Genomic DNA, 24,111 nt, shown 5'->3' on the forward strand with positions numbered 1-24,111 from the left:
GGCCAGTTTAACTTCGTACCTCATTTTTTCTCTGCGTATTTCCTTCTTCGTAATCCTCTGTTCTTAAAAAGCTTCCCAGTTCTCAGTTTTCCCACTTATCTTTGCTATGTTATACTTTTTCTCTTTTAACTTTATATGTTTCTTAACTTCCCTCGTCAGCCACGGCCACCCATGCCTTTTCCTCGGATCTATCTTCCTTTTTGGAATGAACTGATCCTGCATCTTCATTATACACCAGAAATATCTGCCATTGCTCCTCCACTGTCATCCCTGCTAAGGTATTGCACCACTGAACTTTGGCCAGCTCCTCCCTCATAACTCCATAGTTCCCTTTATTCAACAGAAATATTGTCACTTCCGATTGTACCCTCTCCCCTCAAATTGCAGATTGAAGCTTATTGTATTATGGTCACTACTTCCCAATAGCTCCTTCACTTCGAGGTCCCTGATCAATTCTGATTCGTTGCACAATACCTGATCCAGAATTGCTTTCTCCCTGGTACGGTCCAGCATCAGCTGTTGTAAGAATCCAATACTGCTCGTTTCCTCACTTTGGTCGTGCAATTTCTGTTGTAAACCACGGTTCCCTTACCTTATCATTACCTCTCTGCCTGACAGGGACATACCTATCAAGGACACTCTAGCTGTTCCTTAAACCAGCTCCACATTTTGATTGTCTGCATCCCCTGCATTTTGCTACCCCATTCTATGCATCCTAATTCTTGACTAAATGCATTATAATTGCCCTTGCCCCATCAATAACTCTTGACCTGTGGCATGTACCTATCCCTTTCCATTGCTAAACTAAACGTTACTACATTATGGTCACTCTGTCCAAAGTGCTCCCCTACAACTAAATCAAACACCTGGCCTGGTTCATTACCAAGCACCAGATCCAGTGTGGCCTCCCCTCTTGTTGGCCCTTTGACATACTGTCTGGAAACCCTCCTGTACACATTGGACAAAGACTGATCCATCCGATGTACTAGAGTTATAGCATTTCCAGTCAATGTTGGGGAAGTTAAAGTCTCCCGTAATGACCACCCTGTTCCTTTCACTCCTACCCAGAATGATTTTGCTAATCTTCTCTTCCACCTCCCTGGAACTCTGTGGAGGCCTATATATAAAAAAAAACTCCAAGCAGTGTGACTTCTCTCCTATTTCTAACCTCAGCCCACACAACCTCAGTAGATGAGTTCTTATCAAAAGTTCTCCCAGCCACCGTTATACAATCTTTGACTAATAAGGCCACACCTCCCCCTCTTTTACCTCCCTGCCTGTTCTTAATGAAAGATTTAAACCCTGGAAGCTGCAACATCTATTCCTCAGCCTGCTCTATCCCTGTCTCCGAAATGGCCGCAACATCGAAGTCCCTATCCATGCTACAAGCTCACCTACCTTATTTCAGATTTCTGGCGTTGAAGTAGACACACTTCGCAATCTGCCAGCACATTCCTGTGACCCTGAAATCCTGTCCCTGTCCTTCCTACTCCCATCCTCTTGTGCACTGCAACTACACCTCTGGTTCCCATGCAAATAGCATGTTGGCCCTTTATTGCAAGGAGATTGGAATAGAAGAAACAAAGTCTTGCTATAGTTATGGAAGGCTTTTGTGACATCATATCTGGGATACTTTGAGCAGTTTCTTTTTCTCCATAACAACAATAACACTTAACATATTCTGCCTTTTTTCAGGGATGGAACTGTTGGTGGTAAGGCAGTGTGATTGGTGGAGCAATAAGCAGCTAGGAAAGTATGTCCCAGCTGGACGAACTCGGCAGGTCTGCCAGTATCTGTGGAGAGGGGAACAGAGTCAAAGATTCAAATCTGTTATACAACTTCTTCGAACTGAAAGATGTTGGAATTTTTAAATAAAGTTTTGACAGAGGCGGGGGGGTGGAGGGGGGGGGGGGGGGTGGTGGCAGGTGGTAAAGAGGCCCAGTGCAGAAGATAACAGGGGTGCTTAATGATGAAAAAGAAAGAGATGTAAAGTGGGTGTAAATTAAAAGGTGAAGGAACATAATGGGTCCTCTCTCCTCAAGCAAAATAACCCAGACAAGGGCAGGGACGAAAGAACATAGAACAATACAGCGCAGTACAGGCCCTTTGGCCCTCGATGTTGCACCGATCCAAGCCCACCTAACCTACACTAGCCCACTATCCTCCATATGTCTATCCAATGCCTGTTTAAATGCCCATAAAGAGGGAGAGTCCACCATTGCTGCTGGCAGGGCATTCCATGAACTCACGACTCGCTGAGTAAAGAATCTACCCCTAACATCTGTCCTATACCTACCACCTCTTAATTTAAAGCTATGCCCCCTCGTAATAGCTGACTCCATATGTGGAAAAAGGTTCTCATGGTCAACCCTATCTAAACCCCTAATCATCTTGTACACCTCTATCAAGTCACCCCTAAACCTTCTTTTCTCCAATGAAAACAGCCCCAAGTACCTCAGCCTTTCCTCATATGATCTTCCTACCATACCAGGCAACATCATGGTAAACCTCCTCTGCACCCATTCCAGTGCCTCCACATCCTTCCTATAGTATGGCGACCAAAACTGCACACAATACTCCAGATGCGGCCGCACCAGAGTCTTATACAACTGCAACATGACCTCAGGACTCCGGAACTCAGTTCCTCTACCAATAAAAGCCAGTACACCATATGCCTTCTTCACAGCACTATTTACCTGGATGGCAACTTTCAGAGATCTGTGTACATGGACACCAAGATCCCTCTGCTCATCCACACTACCAAGTATCCGACCATTAGCCCAGTACCCCATCTTTTTGTTACTCATACCAAAGTGAATCACTTACCCACATTGAACTCCATTTGCCACCTTTCTGCCCAGCTCTGCAGCTTATCTATATCCCGCTGTAACCTGCCACATCCTTCCTCACTGTCAACAACTCCATCGACTTTTGTATCCTCCGCAAACTTGCTCACCCAACCTTCTAGCCCTTCCTCCAGGTCATTTATAAAAATGACACCGCAATGGTCCCAAAACCGATCCTTGCGGAACACCGCTAGTAACTGCACTCCAAGATGAACCTTTACCATCAACTACTACCCTCTGTTTTCTTCCAGCCAGCCAATTCCTAATCCAAACCTCCAACTCCCCGTCAATGCCATACCTCCGTATTTTATGCAGTAGCCTACCATGGGGAACCTTGTCAAATGCCTTACTAAAATCCATATACACTACATCTACCGCTTTACCCTCGTCCACCTCCTTAGTCACCTTCTCAAAGAATTCAATAATGTTTGTGAGACACGATCTGCCCTTCACAAAACCATGCTGACTATCCTTGATCACATTATTCCTATCCAGATGTTCATAAATCCTATCCCTTACAATTCTCTCCAAGACTTTGCCCACAACAGAAGTGACATTCACTGGCCTATAGTTACTAGGGTTATCCCTACTCCACTTCTTGAGCAAGGGAACCACATTTGCGATCCTAAAGAAAGAATGCAAGAAAAATGGAGAACGTTAATTATGAAGTTATTTTCTGAACTTTTGGAATTCAATATTGAGATCTTGAGGCAGTAAGGTGCCTGAGTGCAAAATGAGGTTTTATTCCTCAAGCTTGCATTGTGCTCCCCTGGAAGTAAGGATAAAGGGAACCCTGTTGTTGTTCTGGGAAAGAGTGGAAGGGGTGGGGCCGGTGCATGAAATGGATTGGACAGCGTTAAAAGCCCTATCAACCACAATTTTGCATAGGGATGCAGGTGGTTATGGCTTGGTTGAAGGAAAAGCAGGTTCTGTTGGAGACAGCAGCAAAGTAGCTGCAGCAAACACCATGAAGTTGGGAATGGAATCCTTATGGGAAATAGGGTGCAAGTAGGTGTAGTTGACGTAACAGAATCTTATAATGGATATTGATAAGCCTAGTAAAGTCAAGGAAGTGAAGGAAAATGTCAGAGATGGGACTATATTAAGGTGAGAAAATGATGACCATTGGAAGCAAAACGTAATTTTCCCGATTCTAGATGAGAGCAGGAAGCACTGCTGAGGATGGCCTGAACATATTGGCAAAAGAATAACGGGTGACATCCTGCAAGTAGAACTGGAATGAGGAATGTTATATATACCCTAGCAGAGATGGGCATAGGTGGGACTCTTGTTGAAGCCTGTTTTTTAACTTATCTAATTTTCTCTAAGTCAAATGAGAAGTTCAAGATACCTTCCCCTTTGAAATAAAGGCCAATGTTCCATTTGCCTTACCTGTTACCTGCTGAATTTTTATGCCAGCTAGAAATTATGTGCTGAATAATTTATCAAAGACCAAATGTACATTTGAGAAGTCTGCTGGTGATACAAAAATATGTCAATGAGTTAGTTGTGAATAGGCATGAAGTTAAATGAATGGGCAACATTTTGGGAGCTGGAGTATAATGTAGGAAAATGTGAACTTGTCCATTTCGATAGAAAGAATAGAAAAGTATCATATTATTTAAATTTGTTTTTTTATAATTATATATATATATATATATATATATTACAGAATTGAGAGGCACTGAGGAATCCTTTCTAGTAAATTACTGTGCAAATGCAGCAAATGATGAAGGAAAAGCAAATGTTTATTGTAAGGGGAATAAGGTGTAAGAGTAGGGAAGTTTTTTTGTGTTGAAACTAATGCTTATGGTTTTGGCCTCTTTAATGAAGAAAGGACAAAATTGTATTAGAAGCAGTTTAGAGAAGTTTCACTCAACTGATTCTTGGGATGCAGAGGTTCTTATTAGGTACAATTAGTCAGATTTGACCTGCTACATTGTAGTTTGGAAGAACGAGAGGTGGTCTTACGATTCATAAGATCCTGAGGGAACTTGACAGGTTTGATGCTGAGAGCATGTTTTTTTCTTGTAAAAAAACTAAAACTAGGTACATAGCTTAAAAATAGGGGATCTCCTATTTAAGATTAATGAGTTTTTTTTCTGAGGGTTGAGAGTCTATGAAATTATCTTTCCCAGAAGGAGTGGAGGCAGTGTTATTCAGTATTTTTAAGGTAGAGGTAGGCAGATACCTCACTAAGAATGAATCAAAGGGTAAAGCAGGAAACTGGAGTTGAAGCAAAAATCAGCCACAATATCATTGTCAGTACAGCAGGCTTGAGGGGCTCAGTATTCTGCCTCTACTCATGCCCTGTATCCATGTGCTTTATACTTGGGTCAAACAATGTTGAAAACTTTTTTTATTAAAAAGTTTTTAAATTAAAATAGCATGACTTGCCTTTTGCAAATGATTGTGAATTTGTACATTTGCCATATCTGAAGCATTTCGATTGACATAGAAAGCCCTCACGATGAAATTCTGTTAGCTTATAGTACAAGGAGTAGATGATACAGATGTAAGGTCTTAGAAATGAGATACTAATGAATATAAGGATGACATTTTTAAACACAGTCGGAATTATCTGGAATTTGCTGACTACAGGGGTGATGGTAATGGAGATGATTAATGATTTCAAAAGGAAATTGGATCTGCACTCTTGTAGGGCCATGGGAATAGAGCTGGGGAATAGGAATGATTGGGTCTATGCCAGTTCTCCATGGTGAAATTCAGTATGCCAAATGTCCACCTGTTCCATATTAACTATTCCATCGTTCCATATTGGTAAAAGTGTGCTTTTAGCATTTGTGAAACAAGTTCCATCTTACTATCCACATTATGCATTTCACTGAACAACTTCAGGTTGCATTTACTTTTTACCATTTTAATGTAGGAAAATATCCAAAGTTGGTTACTTCTGAGATGAAATAGGAAAGATTATGGGCGATTGCTGAAGGCATGATTGAAGAGTTGGGTCTTAAGAGGATTTACAACGATGAGACCAAACACAGTAAGCTGTAGGGGTTAAAAGAAAGGTTTAGGTGGGAAAAAGATCGATCTCGTGCTGTCACTAACTGGAACAAAATAAGGAGGGAATATGCAGCAGATCTGAATTCTAAGCATGAAAGGTGCAAAGCTGAATTGCTCCCATCTTGGAGTAATGGAAGATACATTGGAGGAATCTGCATGCTGAAACATAGGATTTGATGAGGAATAATTTATGGAAAAGATATATTGTTGAGAGTGCTATTCTGCATGATTTTTAGTTTAATGGGCGGCACGGTGGCACAGTGGTTAGCACTGCTGCCTCACAGCGCCGGAGACACGGGTTCAATTCCTGCCTCAGGCGACTGACTGTGTGGAGTTTGCACGTTCTCCCCATGTCTGCGTGGGTTTCCTCCCACAGTCCAAAGATGTGCAGGTCAGGTGAATTGGCCATGCTAAATTGCCCGTAGTGTTAGGTAAGGGGTAGATGTAGGGGTATGGGTGGGTTACGCTTCGGCGGGACGGTGTGGACTTGTTGGGCCGAAGGGCCTGTTTCCACACTGTAAGTAATCTAATCTAATCTAAAATTCAGTAGATATTGAACTCTGTTAAGAACTTTCTTTCCTCCCTGGATGGGGTGAGAAGGACAAAAATGGATAGGTTTGTCCAGCAGAGAAACTTGCCTTCCTGTCTTGCTACCTCTGCAATTCAGTGCGCATAAGAAGTTTCATTCATAACATTCTCAAGTTGTCAGCAATAAAGACCTTTTAAGTGATCAATTAATGGTCATACAAGGGCCTTAATGCATCACTTCCCTGATCACCTGCCTCCCTGGTGGATGCAAATGGCAGATTCCCAGCTGGGATACCACAATGACCTGCATGTTGAACGTTTTGTGGGGTGGGGGGGGGGGGGGGTGGGGAGGAGGGGAGGAGGAGGAGGTGGTGGTGAGGAGAGGGGTCTTCAGTGGCCACAATGAAAAACGTTTGGAGGTATGGAAAGCGGGCAAAGTTGCAGCCTCTGAAAGTCACCCAACTGCCCTTATCTCTGATCCCCAATTGCTACCATGATATCTAGCCTCCGATAAGAAGATGATGAAATGACTTGCTCTGAGATCCCATATAAAATCGGCCTTGTCTAGTGATCTTAGTGAAGAAACTTGCTTCTTGTGCTGCTGCTTATCTCTGAGTTAAGTAGGTAATGGGACATGGACTGTTATTTGCCACCTAGAGTTTAGATCAATGGTGCTGGAAAAGCACAGCAGGTCAGGCAGCACCCGAGGAGCCGGAAAATCAACGTTTCGGGCAAAAGCCCTTCATCAGGAATGGGGGCAGGGAGCCTCCAGGGTGAAGACATAAATGGGGGTGGGGTGGCGCTGGGAAGAAGGTAGCAAATGGGGATGGAGGTGATAGGTAGAGAAGAGGGTGGGGGGAAGATAACAAAGAGTACAGTAGGTGAATGGGGCTGGGGATAGAAGTAATCAGTCAGAGGGGAGGGTGGAGCGGATAGGTGGGAAGGGAGATTGGCAGGTGGGACAGGTCATGAGGACAGTGCTGAGCTGGAAGGTTGGATCTGGGATAAGATGGGGAGAGGGGAAGTGAGGAAACTGGTGGACTTCTCCCTGCCTCCATTCCTGATGAAAGGCTTTTGCCCGAAACATTGATTTTTTTTTTCCCCCCTGCTCCTCAGATGCTGCCTGACCTGCTGTGCTTTTCCAGCACCACTTTGATCTAAACTCTGGTTTCCAGCATCTGCAGTCCTCACTTTTTTGCCTTATTTGCCATCTAGCACGCTTGTCCCTACACTTAGGAAATAATGGAGAAAACTTCAACCGTAGAATTTTAAGGAGGCCCCCATTACATGAAATTTATTTTGATCTTTTTAAATAGCAGCTACTAATTAATTGGACAAAAAAAAACAGAACTTGATCGAATGTTTAGATCTGTCCAACCAAAGAGGGTTTTAGAGCGAAATAATTTTAGACTTTATCCTTCCTAAATGTTTTTTTAGTCCTGTACAGAGCTTTATTGGTTTTCACATCCTCCCTTCCTCTCCACAACCCTTTTTTTTAAAAAAAAGTGTACTGCGTAAATATTGTTGCCATTCAGCTTTGAGCAGGTTCACTACAATGCATAGGTAAACTATGGTACTAGTAAATTCAATAGTTTGAAATGCAAGATTTGCATCGGAGTTGAAAAGGTGCAATGAACAATTGTTCAAACACATTTTTCATCCTGTTCGAGATTTTAAAAAACATTTAGTTGCTGAGTTCATTGGTTGGATTAATCTCTCTTCATTACTGACTAGCCAGTTCAATGGGAAAATGTTCATGACTTGAATTCATGGGATGAAAATCATGACTTTTATAACCAAAAAACAAAATACTATTCTTTTGCCAGTTAGTTTTAAATTATCTTTGCATGGAATTGATGGACTGGTTTTAAGACTTCTTGCTCCAAACTTTCTGTTGAGATATTTCTTAATAGAATCCCTACAGTGTGGAAACAGGCCTATTGGTTCAACAAATCCACGCCTATCCCACCCAAACTCATTATTCTACATTTACTCCTGACTAATGCACCTAACCTACACATCCCTGAACACTGTGGGCAATTTAGCATAGCCAGTTCACCTCCCCTCACCTGCACATCTTTTGGATTATGGGAGGAAACCGGAGCACCTGGAGGAAATCCGTGCAGTCACAGGGAGAATGTGCAAACTCCACACGGTTGCCCAAGGCTGAAATTGAACCCGGGTCTCTGGCACTGTGAGGCAGCCGTGCTAACCACTGAGCCACTGTGCTGCCCCCAGATATAGTGTAACATTTTAAATTGATAGATGAAAAATAACACTTTTTGATTCATTTAGGCAAAGTAGAGGATTCTGCTTTACATCTATCTGATTTCTTAATTTTCACTGACAAAAATGTAGCATTTTCTTTTGAAATAATTGCAGTATCCACCCTTGGATGACTGTACAAACTCCACACAGCCAGTCACTCTGTGTCTGTGAGGGTTTCTTCCAGTTTCCTCCCACATTCCAAAGATGTCCAGGTTAGGTAGATTGGCCATGCTAATTTGCCTATAGCATCCAACGATGTGCAGGCTAGGTGGGTTAGCCATGGGAAATGCAGAGATCGGGTAGGGGGGTGGGTCTGGGCAGGATGCTCTTCAGAAGGTCAGCCTGGACTCGAAGGGTAGAATGGCCTGCTTCCACACTAGTGATTCCAAGTTCATAATAACATGCCCAAAACAACATCTAGCATATATTAACTGTAGTTATAAAGTAAAAGCAAATCATTACTTTGAAATTCTAGAACAAGTCCAGAAAAATGTCTATTTTCTTCCAATGAAATTTTCAAATTACGATGTGGTTTTAATTTTATCTTTCAGTGCCAGAACCTACCAAGACCAGTCAAAGCCAGCCACAGCCTGCCAATTCCTGCAACAGCACTTCCACGACCACCATTACTAACAGTAGTGGAAACAATGGCAAGCGAGCTTCTATCAATTGTCAGCAACAGGCCTTGTCCCGCTACCCACCTCGCGAAGTGCCGCCACGCTTCCGGCATCAAGAACAGAAACAGCTATTGAAAAGGGGTCAGCCACTACCACCTGGGACTGTCATCAGCAATAGTTTAGCACAAGTTACAGGGCAAGTGGCAGCAAATCCTTCTCAGCACAGTGTTCAACAGGCATCAGGTGGGCAACAGCAACTCCAGCATCCCAGCAAAGGACAGACAGGTAAGAGTGCTTGGCAAACTGCACAAATGAGCAAGCAATTAAATAAGAGTTAAGTTCAAGCTAAACCTTTGGGTATTGGGCTTTGGTGATAATGACATTTGTTCATAATTTTTAAGCATACATTTCAAAATTTGTCATTGAATTCTCGATTTGTTATGTGTAGAGTGTTACGTTTTGAATAGTGGTTAAAATGCCAAATTCTTTTTGTTCCCATTTCACTTCTCCTTTTGAGAGGAAAAGTCAGATTTGAATATTTTAAAGCAAGCTTGATTGGCTGCACAATGTTTTTTAGTTGAATACAATACAGGTATCAAGGTTTCTGGCTATATTGTATTGAAATATTTGACATTTAAGATGGCTCAAAGTTTTGAGCATTCCATAGAAGTATCTCTTTCAGTCAATAAGAAACTTAATTTGATTACTTTCTATTTGCTTTGTTACATCAAGCATTATTTTGCCCCTCTCTTCATTTCTTTAATCCTTGTTGAGGATCAGAAATTTTTAGATTAGATTAGATTAGATTACTTAGTGTGGAAACAGGCCCTTCGGCCCAACAAGTCCACACCGCCCCGCCGAAGCGTAACCCACCCATACCCCTACATCTACATCTACCCCTTACCTAACACTACGGGCAATTTAGCATGGCCAAGTCACCTGACCTGCACATCTTTGGACTGTGGGAGGAAACCGGAGCACCCGGAGGAAACCCACGCAGACACGGGGAGAATGTGCAAACTCCACACAGTCAGTCGCCTGAGGCGGGAATTGAACCCGGGACTCTGGCGCTGTGAGGCAGCAGTGCTAACCACTGTGCCACCGTGCTGCCCATGAGTTACTTTCTTGTAACCATTGAAAGCTGTGTAGAAAAAGGGACTTTTGACTAACTAGGTAAAGTGAAGAACAAGTTCTGCAATGATGGCAAAAATAAGTTTTTCTTTTACTTTTTGAGGTTTTTGTAAGTGTTATAGCTTGTTTATTGCTTGTTGTGTGATCTGAAGCATATTTCATCTTGAGGAAGCTTGAAATTGAAGGCTGTTTATCTAAATGATTGCTGCATTCATAACAAAATAGATGAATTGGTAGTATAAATAGAAATAATTGAGTATGTTATGATATGAATCACAAAGGTATAGAAGTGATGGTTAAAACATTTGGTTTGGCCTTAACTAGAATACTGGGTTCAATTCCTGGCATCACAGTTTAGAGATTGTGCTGATGAGATTTATTTGGATGGTACTAAGAGTGTGAGACTAAGGGAGGGAGGTAGAGCCAGGGCTTTTGGAGCAGGCATGATCTGATATTATATACTGGATTAGTAGTGCTGGAAGAGCACAGTAGTTCAGGCAGCATCCAACGAGCAGCGAAATCAACGTTTCGGGCAAAAGCCCTTAATCAGGTCGCTGGCTTGGCACAGTTCCCTTCTGTGCTGTATCTTTCTAATTCCAAACTTGGGCCTGAAGCCTTAGAACTTGAAGTCAATAGTGGACCTCTGATAAATCTTGAAGATTCCATAGTTTTTGTTAGACAAATTATTGCTCCAAATGAGGCTGCGTATGTAGGCTTTAACATAAAGCAATTTGTCTCAACAGTAATTGATATTCTTGTGAAAAGATGGCGATTTCCTGGGGATGTTCAATTTCCCTTAACCAGTAAAGATGTACAATTAGTAATATAATACTCCTCTGTGGGAATGCTTTCAATGAGAATTTTTAAAAATATAATTTTGCTGTTACCAAAGTACCATTTGCAAACATGAGCACTACCACATACCTCAAGGCTATCAGCAAGCCCTACTACTCTCAGCTCCTCAGATTCAGCATCCTTTATATTTCTCCCTTGTTGGTAATACTGGTCTAGCATGCTGCCTTTCCCTTTATGAATCTCCTTTCCCTTACACTCCAGCACAAGACTGTCTTCACCATTGGAATTTATAAAACTCCATGTGCTATTAGATTGGCTTCTTCATAAACTTTGTAACAATAGCTGTTAGCCATTTGCTTACCTTGCAAGCTTGACACAGAAATAAAGTAGGTCAAAGTTATCCTGCAGAATACTGGCTATCTTGACAAGATCATCATTCTCTGTGTGTTGTACAAACTGGCAAATAAGCCAAAGACCATTACTTTCAAATCTCTACAGTTCCCAGTTTGTCCTTTGTCTTGGAAAAACAAGTTGTTTTTAAAAGTTGAGCAACAGATTCAATAAGTAATTTGATGTTGCTATTAAATATCAACTGTGCAAGTGGCATTGTCACTAACAGGATGCTACTGTAAGTTCAAAAAAATCTTTTGCCATTTGAACATTGACACAAATTCATACACACTTCCAGGTATGTATGCTGTACATCACAATGATTGGCTGATTGTACTCTGCCTATTACAAACAACTTGAGGAACATGCTGTTTGAGTCAGCGTGTACTCTACGAGCTTGCCTTGCAAACCCAAACTAAAATGTCTGTTATTTGATGTGATTTTACAATTCTATCAAATTTGCTGAACAGTACTCAATGTGCTTTGTTCATGGGATTTGCGCATTGCAGGCAATATCAATATTTATTGCCTAATCTTAGTTACCCTAGAGGACATGGTGATAAGCTGAATAAGGTGTCAGGGTGCAATTCATGGGGCATAGGGATACCCACAAGGCTATTAGGATGAGAGTTCCAGGATTTTGGCCCAGTGACCATGAAGGTATGCAATATCATTCCAAGTCAGGGTAGTATGCGGCTTGGAGGGGAGCTTGTAGAGGGTTGTGTTCCCGTGCACCTGCTGCCCTTGTGGTCCCAGATTTTGAAGATATTGTCCGAAGAGAATTGCTGAGTTACTGTATTGCATCCTGTACATGGTGCACATGTCTTGTGTCTGTGATGAAGGGAGTAAACGTTGAAGGTTGTGGATGGGGTGCAAATCAAGCGTTGATTTTTTCCTGCATGGTATCAAACTTAAGTGTTGTTGGGCCAGCAGTTGTTCAAGCCAGTGGAGAGTCTTTTTCATCACACTTGTGACACATGTGACGTGGAGAGGCATTGGGGAGGTAGGAAATGAGTTCTCAGTGCAGAATTACAAGCTTTGACGAACATTAATGACCAACCTTAAAAATAAGTATTTGAGTTCATTATATGGCTAGTGTAGACTTGCACAGCTTTGAGTTGGAGAAATCCTAAACTAATCCCAACAAACAACACAACATATCATTCTGTACAGCAGCATATATGTGTAAACCACAAAGGGCATTAAATCCATATTGGCAGATGGATAAACTATTACAAGCTAATCAAACAAATCAGCCTTTTCATTTAGATTAGATTACTTAGTGTGGAACAGGCCCTTCGGCCCAACAGGTCCACACCGACCCTCCGAAGAGCAACCCACCCAGACCCATTCCCGTACATTTACCCCTTCACCGAACACTATGGACAATTTAGCATGGCCAATTCACCCAACCTGCACATTTTTTGGACTGTGGGAGGAAACCGGATCACCTGGAGGAAACCCATGCAGACACTGGGAGAATGTGCAAACTCCACACAGAGGCGGGAATTGAACCAGTGTCTCTGGCACTGTGAGGCAGCAGTGCTAACCACTGTGTCACCGTGCCATACTGATTTCAGTTCATCAGTATTTCTTATTTTACTCGAACTTACTTTCATGAACCTTGCTCAACAATTAGAATTTGCCTATCTTTTCAGTGGATTGTGTGACAATTTTGAGGATAATTTTCATTGGTTCTTTGACAAACAGCTGGTGCTTGGAATAAGAGCTGATGCAAGGGAAATTGAAGTAAGTAACTCAAGAATCATGTGTCCAGTTATGATGACTGCACTGCATAACACCATTGCATAATAAGACTAAAGCAGATTATTGGCTTGGTTAATTAACCATCTGCTCTTGTAAAGAAGCATAAAGTGATCATATAGTAAAATTGGACAGCTCTGCAACGTGTTTCAATTTTATGAACTTAAGTTTAGACTTTTATGTCAGTTTTCTCGCATGTGTTTTTTGCACTTTTTCCAACTTTTCATCTTGTTTACTGAAATGTATTAGTTTCTTGCTTAGCTAGTATTGCAGTTAGTCTAATACTTTGGATATTCAACCATAGAGCTGTGGCAGTAAATACTGGCAGGTCATATGATCTGCACCAGTCGGGGATTTCCACCTAACAACTTGAATCCCATTTTCCTGTGCCTTGGTGCTCTGAGAATGCATTTAGGTACTTTTTTGGATGTTCCTGCCTCTACCACCTATGCAGGGTTCTGGATTTAATGTTCCTTCCTGTCTTTACCCCGATTTAATCTTGGTGCATTTCGATCATGTCCCTTCTCAATCTCCTGTGCTTAAAGGAAATGAGCCCCAGTGAGTCCAATCTTTCTTCATGGCTAAAGCTGTCTGGTCTGGACAACATCCTGGTAAGTTTTCACTATGCAGTCTTTATTGTTGTCACATCCCTCCTGTGATGTGGATTCCAGAACTGCACGCAACAATCTAACTGTGGCCTAACCAACACTTTGTTCATTTCCAGCATAACCTCCCTGCATTTAAACTGGATGCCTTGACTAATATAGGTAAGTATCCTATATGCCTTTTTAACCACTTTATCCACCTATCCTGATACCCTTATACACCACTGTGCTCACCAAGGTCCCTCTGATTTTTGGTGCTTCCCAGGCTTCGACTGTTCATCATGTATTACCTTGTCTTGTTTATCCTGCCAAAATGCATCATCTCACATTTATCCAATTGAAATCCATTTACTACTGATCAGCCTGTCTATATCCTCTTGTTGTTTAAGGTTATCCTCAGCACTCTTTTAAACAGCCTACTAATTTTTGAAGTGTCTGCAAGCTTCCTGAACCTCCTGTATTCACGTCTAAATCAATTATTTAAACAAGAAGTGCCCCAATACTGACCCCCCTGTGGGACTCCACAGGATGCAATCTCCCAGTCTGAAAAACTTCCTTCAACCACTTACTCTGTTTTTTGCCACTTGGCCAATTGTGGGTCCAATTTTCAAAGTTTCTTTGGATTTCATGGGCTGTTACTTTGCTATGAGTGTCTCGTGTGCAACCTTATCAAAAGCCTTGCTGAAGTTCAATTAGACTGCATCAAAAGCATTACCCTCATCCATACACCTGGTCACCTCTTCCAAAAATTAAATCAGTTTGTCAGACATGACCTCCCCTTAGCAAAACAATGTTCACTGTTCTTAATTAATCCCTGTCTCTAAATTACGATGAATTCTGTTGCTCAGAATTGCTTCCAATAATTTCCTCATCACTGACGTTAGAATGACCGACATAAACTTACCTACTTTATCCCTTGCTCCTTTCTTGTGTAACGGTACCATATTGGACGACCTCCAGTCCATTGGCACCTCTCCTGTGACCAAAGAGGAATCAAAAATTTTTGCAAGCGCTCCTGCTATTTCCACTCTTGCCTCACTTAACAACCTGCAATATATTCATCTGGCCTTTGAAGACACATCTACGTCTAAGCTTGTCAGAACATTCAATCTCATCATCATCCAAGGGCCTAAACAGTCTTTCTAGGTGAAGCAGCATTTCATCATCTCCTGCAATCTTATCTATTGCATTTACTGCACCCAGTGTGGCCTTATCTATTTTGCAGAAACCAAATGCAGACTGGGTGACTGCTTTGTAGAACACCTCCAGTCCATGCGCAAGCATGACCCTGACTTTCCCGTAGCTGGTCATTTTAACAACGCATCCTGCTTGCATGCCCACTTGTCTGTCTTTGGCATGCTGCAGTGCTTCAGTAAATCACAGCGCAAGCTGAAGGAACAGCATCCCACCTTCAGACTAGGCACTTTCCAACATTCTGGACTTAATATGAAGGTGCTGAACTCAGTATTATGAACCCATTCCCATTCCTTCCCTTTCTTTTAGCTTTACTTGTTGCATTTTCAATCACCTTGTCCTCTTTCCCCTCCCTTTACTCACTCCATGGGCGTGGGCGGCATGGTGGCACAGTGGTTAGCACTGCTGCCTCACAGCGCCAGAGACCCGGGTTCAATTCCCATCTCAGGCGACTAACTGTGTGGAGTTTGCACATTCTCCCCGTGTCTGCGTGGGTTTCCTCCGGGTGCTCCGGTTTCCTCCCACTGTCCAAAGATGTGCAGGTCAGGTGAATTGGCCATGCTGAATTGCCCGTAGTGTTAGGTAAGGGGTGGATGTAGGGGTATGGGTGGGTTGCGCTTCGGCGGGGCGGTGTGGACTTGTTGGGCCAAAGGGCCTGTTTCCACACTGTAAATAATCTAATCTAATCTAATCCATCTGTTCTTTCCAGTTTGGCAGTTAGGTACACTATTGTTCTGCCATGTTTGCATTCTGCTAAACTAGAAGCCTTTCTCCTCCAGCATTCCACCTCCTCACTATTGCATAAATGCAGCCCCTTCCACATTTCACAACAGCTCTGACGAAGAGTCATCTAGACTCGAAACATTAGCTCTCTCTCTCTCTCTCCATGGATGTTTCCTGACCTGCTGTGATTTTCGGCATTCTTTCTTTCAGTCACTTAGGTTAGAGGGGGAAGTTTAAAGGGGATGTGAGAGAAGTTTTTTTTTAAACAGTGTGGTAGATGCATAGAATATATTGCCAGAGAAGGTGATAGAAGCAGATACATTTAACAGCCATGAACAGACGAGGAATAGAGGGATATGGACCACGAGCAAGCAGTAGGATTAGTTTAGAATGGCATTATGGTCGGTGCAGACATGCTGGATTGAAGGGGTTGTTGCTGTGCTTTGTATTTCTGTTCAATCACCAAACAGCATAGCTTTCATCAGAAATTGCTAATAGTGGTCAGACAATTCTCTTCTTAATGCCAGAGTATTGACAACTCAACTCCTGCCCTGGCAGAGATCAGTGAGTCCACAGTAGAGTCTCGTTTGCTTGGGCAACCTGTTGTGAATGTGGTTTAGTGAATGTCCTGAGCTATCAGAGGTTCTTATACTTGTTTATTTTTCATCAGTACATGACCGATTGCAGCATCTGAAATGGCATTGTGATTTAAGAATGTCAGCCTTGGTTCTGTGGTACCATGTCTCTCTCCGAGTCAGAAGATTTGTAGTTTTAAGGAATCTTATAGAGACTTGAGCCCATCAGTATTCAATGGTCTGAAAGTCCTGAGAATGTGCAAGATGCTATTTAAATGGCTTTTTTTTAATCAAGTGAGCATCCATGAGGCATCCAAAAAGATCTGTGACTGCTTTTGGCATTAAGATAGCATTTGACTAAATGTGCTATCAAGGGGCCGGATTTTACTTCAATCATTGGGAATGGTAGGTATCTTCTTCATGGGCTGGAGTTATACTTAGCACAAAGGGAGGTATTGGTTATTTTAATTCCTCCATGCGAGCTATGCATTGTTTAAAAGTCCGGCATTTGTTGCTGATCTAATTATCTTTAAGAAGGTGTTGGTGATTTGCTGCCTTGATCCATTGCTGTTAGGAGTATCACGAAGAATGGAGTTGATAGTATGGTGAGACAGTTTCTGGCACTGTATGGAATATGAAGGATTTGGAATTGTGTTCCTAACATATAGTTGAGTTAAATTGTGGCTGATCCATAATTTTGATTTTAAGGTCCCCAGACCGATGACTTGTATTTGGATTTTCAGTGACTATCTAGAAGGATCGTGTTAAGATTTCAAGTTTTAAGACTTTTTTTTGGTTAAAAGCAAAGAATAACATTGATATAGCATTTTTTCAATAAGCAATTTATTCTCTCAACCTCAAGAAGCTTTTGCCATTTAACTTTTAAAGTGTTTGGAAATCCTGCCTTAGAGTTGTGCTTTGTATTTTAAGTGGACTTAAGACATTTCATTCTCTAGGAACCAGACCAAAGTTGTATTCTCTCAATAGTAAAGATCAGACTCCCATATTCGAAGAAGCAGGGTCTACCTCTATCTATATCTATCTGCAGCAAAGTAACTCTATCTCAAAACAGTCAATTGTTTTGTCCCACCATTTTCTGTATGCTTTGCCTTGAACCAGTGACTCTGAAACGAAACAATTAATAATCTGTCAAAGAACTGAGAATCTGAAAGAAAGGATTTTGGAAACTGAAGGTCTAGGGAAGAAAAAGGAAATCATCTAAACCTGTAGACTGATTTTATTGAACTGAGTTCATTGTGTTTTTTTCAGTTATCCGTAACACCTTTTGTTTCGCCTGTCTATATATGTGCATAGGGATTTTAAACCGGATTAGAGTTTAACTTGTTATGTGTTAATAGATCATAGCTGTTTATTTGTGGTTAAAATTGACTTGTAATAAACAATGGATCTTGTTAACTACAGGACCTGGTCTGTGCTTTCTGTTAGCCTGATTCTCCAAATAAAGCTAATTTGGGGGTTTGTGACTTTAATTAAGTCATTAACTTTTGTGATGTAGAGCAGCTTGAAATCCGTTCACTTTCATAAGTGGGATATAGCACAATGTCTTGCTTCCTTTTTAAGACCATAAGACATAGGAGTGTAAGTAAGGCCATTCGGCCCATCGAGTCCACTCCGCCATTCAATCATGGCTGATGCGCATTTCAGCTCCACTTACCAGCGTTCTCCCCGTAGCCCTTAATTCCTCTAGACAACAAGAATCTATCAATCTCGGCCTTGAAGACATTTAGCGTCCCGGCTTCCACTGCACTCCGTGGCAATGAATTCCACAGGCCCACCACTCTCTGGCTGAAGAAATGTCTCCGCATTTCTGTTCTGAAATGACCCCCTCTGATTCTAAGGCTGTGTCCACGGGTCCTAGTCTCCTCGTCTAACGGAAACAATTTCCTAGCATCCACCTTTTCCAAGCCATGTATTATTTTGTACGTCTCTATTAAGTCTCCCCTTAATCTTCTAAACTCCAACGAATACAATCCCAGTATCCTCAGCCGTTCCTCATATGCTAGACCTGTCATTCCAGGGATTTTCCCTTTACCAGCAAGGTAACTGACTTCATATTGATGGTCACCATGAAGATTCCACCCTCTAATGGGCACTGGCAAATCTTCCAGCTTGAATTTAAATTCTCAGAACTCCATATGTGTTGTTCTTTGTGTTTCCATTCAGATGCTTTGTGTCCGCTTAACCGCCCCATCCATTATTTGTTCCATCAAATCATCTTGCTCTGTCTTGTTTTCTCGCTTGCTTGTTCCATCTCTCTCTCGCTCTGTCCCTCACTCCCTTCTCCTCTCATTTGTTCCATATAGCTAATTCCCTCCTTCCTTGCTGTCTTTTGGTCTTTCTTACCCTCCTGCTCTCACTTGCTTGTTCCATTTTTCAGTCCATTTTTCTCTTACAGATGAGCCTGTCAATGCATTTCAGGGATATCTAAAGAAAAGTCCTGTAAACTAGAAACACTGATACAGGAGTACACCATTCGACCTGCTCCACCATTCAGCACATCATAATTCCTGATTGAACACTTCAATACTTTTTAACCTATCCCATCTATATAACCCTATATACCACTAATTGTCAGAAATCTATTAATCGCTACCTTTAAACATACTCAAAAAGTAAACTTCCACAGCCTTTCGGGGTAGAGATTGCCAAAGATTCACAACTTAGAGTAAAAAAAGCTCCTCTTCTTGGACCCAAGTGGCATCCTCCTTATTTTAAAATTGTGCGCTCTGGTTCTAGGCTGTCTAACCAGGGGCAATCACCTTACCTGCAGCTGCCCTTTCTATCCCTTTTGGGTATTTTGTAACTTTAAGATCACTTCTTATTCTTCAAAAACTGTGTAGAGAACACAAGCCGAGTTTCGCTAATCTCTCTTCATTGGACAGTCCCACCATCCTGGGAATTGGGGTGTGTTGCCAAACAGACACCTTGGATGCAAATGCATAGTTCCTTGTAAGTGGAGTCGCAGGTAGATAGGGTGGTGAAGGAGGTGTTTGGCATGCTTACCTTCATTGGTCAGTGCACTGAGTATGGGAATTGGGACACCATGTTGTGGTTGTACAGGACACTGGTGAGGCTGCATTTAGAATACTGTGTTCATTTCTGGTCTCTCTGCTATAGGAAAGATGCCATTAAACTTGAAAGGGTTCAGAAAAGATTTACGAAGATGTTCCTGGGATTGTAGGGTTTGAGCTTAGGGAGAAGCTGACTAGGCTGGGGTGTTCTTTTTTTCCCTGGAACGTTGAAGACTGAGGCTGTAAACCTTAGAGGTTTATAAAATCATGAGGGGCATTGATAGGGTGAATAGCCAAGGTTTTTTTCCCCCATTGTGGGGCAGGATAAAATGCGAGGGCATGTGTTTAAGGTGAAAGGGGGGAGAATTTAAAAGGGACCTCAGGGGCAGCATTTTCACGGGGGGGGGGGGGGGGGGGGGGGTGTGGATGGTGATGGTGGTCATGTATGGATCGAGCTGCCACAGGAAGTGGAGGAGGCTGGTACAGTTACGACACTTAAAATGCATCTGGATGGGGACATGGATAGAAAAGGTTTAGAGGGAAATGCTGGCAAATGGGACAAGACAGGTTTAAGGTTGGCGCAGACAAGTTGGACCGAAAGGTCTATTTCCATGCTATATAACTCTTCGACTCTATGGCTCTGCAACAAGTCTGGTGACCCTTTATTGCACTCCCTCTCTGACAGGATTATTTGTGCTCTAACCAAGCTCCTATAAATACAGTGGATAAAATAGTGATGCAAAATGGGAGAATTTCAAAAGGGAGATGAATATGGTGTAAGCTAGGTAAATACCTATGAAAAGTTAATACAGGGAATCCAAAGATGGAGTGCCCTGGATGACTAAGAATATTGATTTTTAAAAAAAGGAAGAAAAGCTAGGTATGTAATGTGTACCAAAATAATAATAGCAGAAATCAAGTATATCTCAAATGCAGGAGAGAAGTTAAGGTTGGAATATGGAAAGCTGAAGTGAAGCATGAGGAATGGATAGCAGGCTTCGCTAAGACAGATAGTAAAATGTCCTTTGATTAGAACCCCTACAGTGTGGAAACAGGCTATTTGGCCCAACAAGTCCACACTGGCCCTCCGAAGAGTAACCTGCCCAGATCCATTTTCCTAACCTATATTTACTCCTGACCAATGCACCTAACACTATGAGCAATTTAAGCATGGCCAATTCACCGTATCTGCACACCTTTGGACTTGTAGGAGGAAACAGAGTGCCCAGAGGAAACCCATGCAGACACTGGGAGAATGTGCAAACTCTACAGACAGACAGTTACCCGAGGCGTGAATCGAACCTGGGTCATTGGCTCCTAGGCAGCAGTGCTAACTACTGAGCCACCGTGCTGCTGCTTCTTCAAACATATTAGTAGTAAAAGGTTAGTGAAAGATATAATGGGTACCAAAAGGAACAAGCAGGGTAAGCTGCTTACTGAAGCAAAGGATATGGCAGATGTATCAAATGAATACTTTGCTTCGGTCTATACCAAATTAGAAGATGGTAACAATGGCCTAGTTGAAAATGTGGGTGTTGAGCAAGAACAGTGTAATGATAAATAAAGAAGAGAAGCTGAAAATGCTGGTAGCACTTCAATTAAAGAGGTTGCCAGGCTGGGATGTGATGTATCCTAGATTGCTGAGAGTGAAGCGAGCAAATTGCACAGACTTCGACAGAAATACTCCAGGTCTTTCTGAACATAGGCCTAGTCCCTGGGAACTGCAGGATTGTAAATGTGACACCATTGTTCAAGAAAGGGGCAAAGGATAACCCAGGAAACTATAGACCTGTCAGTGTGGGGAAACTAATGGAGGCCATAATACGGGATAAGGTAAATATATATTTAGAGCAAGATAAGTTAGTACTCGACAGTCAACATGGCTCAAGGGCAGGTCGTGTCTGACAAAATTGAATTCTTTGACAAGGTGATACAAGCAGTGGATGCGGGTAGTGTTGTAGATCTTGGACTTTTGGAAAACATTTGATATGTTGCCACATGGCAGATTGTTTAGCAAATTAGAAATGTTTGGGACTTGGCAGCATGGATTAAAAGTTGACTAAAAGATAGGAAACAGTTTGGATATAGATGGATATTTCTCAAGGTGGAGACAAATTGAAAGTGGTGTTCCCCATTGATTGCTGTTGGGTCCCTTGCTTTTTCTGATTTATATAAATGATTTGGAGATAGGTGTTCAAATCTCTAAATTTTTAGATGATACTAAGCTGAGGAGAATAGTGAATTGTGAGGATGATGCTGAGTGACTTCAGAGGGACATTGACCAGTTGGCCAAATGTGCAGACATCTGCCAAATGAATTTCAATACAGAGGTATGTGAGGTAATGCGTTTTGGTAGAAGAAACATTAGAGAGGCAATACAAGCTCAGTGGTACAATATTGAGTGGGGTACAGGAGTAGAGGGGCATCGGGGTTCATGTGCATGATTCTCTGAAGGTGGCAAGGCGAATTGCAACCGTTGTTAAGAGGACTTAAAGGATCCTTGAGTTTATAAATAGAGGCCTAGAGTGTAAAAGCAAGGAAGCTGTACCTCTGCAAATCATTGGTCAGCTATTGTTTTCCATTCTGGCCACCTTATTTAAGGAAGGATGGTAAAGCCCTGGAGAGAGAGTGAAGAGCATTTACTAGAATGATACCAGGAATGAAGGATTTTAGATACAAAGAAAGATCACGGAGATTGGGCATATTTACCTTGGAGCAGAATAGGTTGAGTGACCTTATTGAGGTGTTCAAAATTATGAACAATTTTGACAGGCTAAAGAAGCATGTTCTGTTTCCACTAGTTGGTGTGTCAGTAACTTTGGGTCACGGTTTCAAGACTATCAGGAGGACAACTCTGGGTGAGAGGAGGAGAAACTTATGGAATGCACTGCCTGAGTGTGGTGGAGGTAGATTCCTTTTGGAGGGTTCAGAAGAACCTGGATATATGTTTGAAAGTGATTAAATTAGTGGACTGTGGAGAATGGGGCTGGAAAGTGGGACTAGCTGGGTAACTCTTTTGGAAGCCGGTATAGACATGATGGGTTAAATAACCTTCTACGCTGTAAAACCATATGATTCTATACAATTAAGGCCAAGCCTTACTGCTTCTATACTCAAATCCTCTTGCAATAAAGGCAAACCTCCTAGTAGTCTCTCTAATAGGTAGATGTGCCTGCATGTCAACCTTCATTGACTTACTGACAAGGTTGCACATGTCCCTTTGTACATCTACACTTTAAAACTTCTTACTATTTAAAAAGGTTTCTGTACATTGTTCCTCCTAACAGGTGTTGCATTTTCCACAATATATTCCATCTGTATTGTTCTTGCCCATTCACTAACCCGGTCCAAAACCTTCTGAAGCTGCTTTACATCTTCCTTACAGCACACATTCCTATTTAAATTTGCACATACAAAACTAAGATATTACATTTAGCCCCCTGCACCAAATCATTCAGGCCCAAGTACTGATTGTTACAACATCCCACTAGTCACAGCCCGCTTAATGCGAAATGACCCATTTATTCCTACTGTTTTCTGTATATAAGCCAATAATTAATCCATGCCAGTACATTACCTCGTATTGCATATGTTTTAATTTTTCTAATCAACCTTGTGTGGCACTTTATCAAAAGCCTTTTGAAAATCCATGCACTATGTCCATTGACTCTCCTTAAGATGTTTGTCGAGCACTCTTACCCATTCGTATATCCATGCTGATGTTGCCCAATCAGATCATTTTGTATCCAAGCAGGAATAGAAATTGCTGGTGAAATTCAGCAGGTCTGGCAGCATTTTTAACGTGGAAGCAGTGTTAATGTTTAGTCAGAAGGATCATTTGACCTGAAACATGAACTCTGCAGAAATCCTTCCAGAATGTATGGAATTTTCAAATATATTTGCCCCATACAGAAGTTGACACCTTGATGGTTTGATACTCCTCTGAAAGCCCATCTCCATAGCAACTAAGATTTTATAACCTTCTGTCTCCATGCGATTTTCTGCCCTGAAGATCTCCCAAATCCATTTTATCCTAAACTTCAGCAAATCGCTTATAATCATTACAAAATCTGACATTCCCTGTGTTTTGGAGAGCTAACACTATTAACCATCAATGTGACTTTCTTGAACTAATTAATTAACTTTAACTACCTACCTATTTCTCCCTCGTTCATGGGATGTGGGCATCACTGGCTTAGTTCTCCTAATTAGTTGTCTGTCTCTAGTTAACTTTGAGAAGGTGGTGGTGACCTGTCTTCTGGAACCATTGCAGTCCATTTGCGGTTGGTAGGCCCACAATGCTGTTAGGGTGGGAATTCCAAGATTTCGACTCGGTGACACTGAAGGAGTGGCAATATATTTCCAAGCCAGGATGGTGAGTGGCTTGGAGGGGATCTTGCAGGTGATTGTGTTCCCATGTATCTGTTGCTCATTTCTTTCTAGATGAAGTGGTTTGCAAGATGCTGTTTAAGGATCTTTGGCAAATTACTGCAGTAGGTCTTGTAGGTGTTACACAATGCTGTTACTGAGGATCAGAGGTGGAGTGACTGAATGCTTGTGGATGTAGTGCCAGTCAAGCAGACTGTTTTTTCAGTGTTGTTGTAAGTGCCCTCATT

The 24,111-nt window shown here is 41.9% G+C and overlaps 1 protein-coding gene across 9 annotated transcripts in view; it reads left to right on the top strand.

Moving 5' to 3' along the window:
• Nucleotides 1–24,111, top strand: part of tnrc6c1 (trinucleotide repeat containing adaptor 6C1) — a 716,497-nt gene that overhangs the window by 579,100 nt on the left and 113,286 nt on the right. For all 9 annotated transcript variants that reach the window (XM_072558458.1, XM_072558456.1, XM_072558461.1 and 6 more), the window contains one exon: nucleotides 9,221–9,571. In XM_072558458.1, the coding sequence (XP_072414559.1) occupies nucleotides 9,221–9,571 (351 nt within the window). The remainder of the gene's footprint in view (nucleotides 1–9,220; nucleotides 9,572–24,111) is intronic.

This window comes from Chiloscyllium punctatum, chromosome 39, assembly GCF_047496795.1.
Source record: "Chiloscyllium punctatum isolate Juve2018m chromosome 39, sChiPun1.3, whole genome shotgun sequence".
Classification (NCBI taxonomy): Eukaryota; Metazoa; Chordata; class Chondrichthyes; order Orectolobiformes; family Hemiscylliidae; genus Chiloscyllium; species Chiloscyllium punctatum.